General features: G+C 72.4%; 1 protein-coding gene across 1 annotated transcript in view; it reads left to right on the top strand.

Moving 5' to 3' along the window:
- Positions 1-1,440: 1,440 nt before the first annotated feature.
- The window catches only part of TYMP (thymidine phosphorylase), a 9,385-nt gene continuing 8,035 nt past the window's right edge, over positions 1,441-2,790 (top strand). The window contains exons 1-5 of the mRNA XM_026071163.1: positions 1,441-1,549; positions 1,867-2,070; positions 2,229-2,330; positions 2,440-2,561; positions 2,654-2,783. Of these exons, the coding sequence (XP_025926948.1) occupies positions 1,441-1,549; positions 1,867-2,070; positions 2,229-2,330; positions 2,440-2,561; positions 2,654-2,783 (667 nt within the window). The remainder of the gene's footprint in view (positions 1,550-1,866; positions 2,071-2,228; positions 2,331-2,439; positions 2,562-2,653; positions 2,784-2,790) is intronic.

The raw sequence follows: 2,790 nt of genomic DNA, 5'->3' as shown, positions 1-2,790 counted from the left end.
TCCCTGCACACAGCCGGGAGCATCCCAGCACTGCATCCCTGCACATGGCTGGGAGCATCCCATCACTGCGTCCCTGCACACGGCCGGGAGCATCCTGGCACTGCATCCCTGCACACGGCTGGGAGCATCCCGGCACTGCGTCCCTGCACACAGCCGGGAGCATCCCAGCACTGCATCCCTGCACACAGCCAGGAGCATCCCAGCACTGCATCCCTGCACACGTCCGGGAGCATCCCAGTGCCGCGTCCCTGCACACGGCTGGGAGCATCCCATCACTGTGTCCCTGCACACGGCCGGGTGCGACAGCCCTGCCCGGGCCGGAAAGGCCGACGAGGGTGCTGGGTCCTCAGTCCCTGCACGGGGGTGCTGGGGGGGTCCCAGGCGGGAGGATGCCCCCGGGATCACGTCCATAGTCGGACCGGCACGGCCCGGCCCCGGGGCCACCATCGCCCTGCCCCAAAGCGGGGCCGCGGGCGCAGGGCTGCCGCGAGTTTGTTGTCCTCGGTGTCATAGTAACTGGCTGGCGAGGGAAGGAGGACGGATCTGCTGCCCGGCCRGGAAACCTCCCCAAAGCCGGCAGACCCGGTAAGACGCCTTCCTCAGCCCAGCCCGCCCGGGGTCTTCCTCTCCGGGTGCTGGGGGCTGCATCCCAGGGGTGCCGGGGGCCTCGTCCCTGGGATGCTGGGGGCTTCATCCATGGGATGCTGAGGGCTGCAGTCCTTTGCCGGAGGTTTCACCCATCGGATGCTGGGGGCTGCATCCCCAGGGTGTTGGGGCTCCTTCCCTGGGGCTCCAGGGGCTAAATCCATTGGATTCCAGAGGCTGCATCCCTCGGGCGCGGGGGTCTAGTCCAAGAGGTGCTGGGGGCTGCACCCCCAGGATGCTAGGAGCGTCATCCCTGGGATGCTGAGGGCTGCATCCCTGGGACCCTGAGGGCTATATCCCTGGAATTCCAGAGGTTTCACCCATGGGATACAGAGGTTTTCATCCCCAGGGTGCTGAGGGCTTCATCCACGGGATGCCAAGGGCTGCATCCTGTGGGTGCAGGGGGGCTTAATCCAAGAGATGCTGGGAGCTGCATCCCCAGGGAGCAGGTCTTTCCTCCCCGGGGTGCTGGGGGCTTCATCCCCCGGGTGCCAGGGGCTGAATTCCTGGGGCTCCCAGCCCCGCGCGCCCGCTCGCACCCCATTGTGACACCGTGCCGCGCCGTGCAGTGCCGTGCAGTGCAGTGCCGTGCAGTGCCGTGCAGTGCCGCACCGTGCCGTGCCGTGCACCGTTGCACCCGAGCCCCAGGCTGCCGGAGCCGCTGCCGCGCGTGTGCCGCTCAGCCGAGGCAGAGCCGCTCGCGTCCCGGAGGCGGCCCGGCCCCGCGGCGCGTTTCGGCGCCCGACGGCTTCGCGCTCTCTGCCTGCAGGTCCTGCTCGGCGGCGCTCGCCCGGCATGTCGGCCGACGTCTGGGTGGGGACCTGGAGGCCCCACCGGCCCCGGGGGCCCATCGCGGCCCTCTACACCAGCCCCGGGCCCAAGTACCGGCTCCCCACCAACGTAGGTGAGCAGGGGCCGAGCGGCGCGGGTGCACGGTGCTGCCGGCACGGGAGGCTGGAGGCGAGGAGCTGCTGGGGCGGTGGGACAGAGCCATTGGGGCAGCGGGACGGAGCCATCAGGGTGGCAGGATGGAGCTGTCGGGGTGGCGGGATGGAGCCATGGGGTGGTGGATGGAGCCATGGGGTGGTGGGATGGAGCCGTGGGGTGGTGGATGGAGCCGTGGGGTGGTGGGATGGAGCCGTGGGGTGGTGGACAGAGCCATTGGGGCGGCAGGAGGGAGCCGTGGGGTGCCAGCCCGGCCGTGCCTCCCCGCTCTCGCAGGCTACCAGCTGCACGACCCGTCCCGCCACCGCGCGCCCGCCTACAGCTTCGGCACGCGCTCCCAGCGCCCGCGGGACGACCGCTCGCCGGGGCCCGCCTACATGGTGCCGGCCAACACCACGGCCAGGGGCAGGGAYGGGACGCCGGCTTACTCCATCTACGGCCGCCCCCGGGACACGGAGCCCTTCCRGACGCCGGGACCAGGTCGGGGCGGCTGCAGCCGCGGCCGTGCCGGGACGGGACAGGATGGGACGGGACGGGTTGCACCTGCACYGCACGGGTTGCATGGGGCCAGGTGTGCTCCGGGCGGGATGGCGCCGGAGCATCCCTGTCCGCGGTGCCACTGCCTGCCCTCACCGCAGGCCGCTACTGCCCRGAGAAGGCAGGGAAATGGGCTTTCCCCTCCGCTCCCGTCTACTCCCTCGCCGCCCGCACCAAGCAGTTCGCCGGCGACCAGACGCCGGGTAGGAGCGCTGGCGCCGGGGCATCCCGTGGGACGGGGCATCCCGGCAGGCGGGATGCAACGCGCCGTGCCGGGTCCCGCTGAGCCCCCCCCTCCGCACCCCCCTCCAGGCCCCGCCGCCTACGGGCTGCCCCCCATGCTGGGCCCCCGCGTGGTGGGCAAGACCTCGGCGCCCAACTTCTCCATGGCGGGCCGCGGCGCCGCCGGCTGCTTCTGCGCCGACCTCTGCAAGGTGAGGAGGGGGGGCGGCCGCGGGGGGCGGCCGGGGGGGCCGGCAGTGCCTCACCTCGCCCCCCCCTCCCCTCCGCCGCCCACCGCCCGCAGACGCCGGGACCCTGCAACTACCGCGTGGTGGCCGCCGACGTGTACAAGCGCCGGGCGCCGCGGTACAGCATGCTGGCGCGCAACCTGCCGCCGCCGGACGACACCCGCAAGCCCGGCCCCGGCGCCTACAGCCCCGA

Source organism: Apteryx rowi, unplaced genomic scaffold (genome assembly GCF_003343035.1).
Source record: "Apteryx rowi isolate R43461 unplaced genomic scaffold, aptRow1 scaffold_322, whole genome shotgun sequence".
Taxonomy (NCBI): Eukaryota; Metazoa; Chordata; class Aves; order Apterygiformes; family Apterygidae; genus Apteryx; species Apteryx rowi.
Note: the sequence above shows the minus strand (reverse complement) of the source record. Positions and strands in the feature narration are given on the sequence as shown.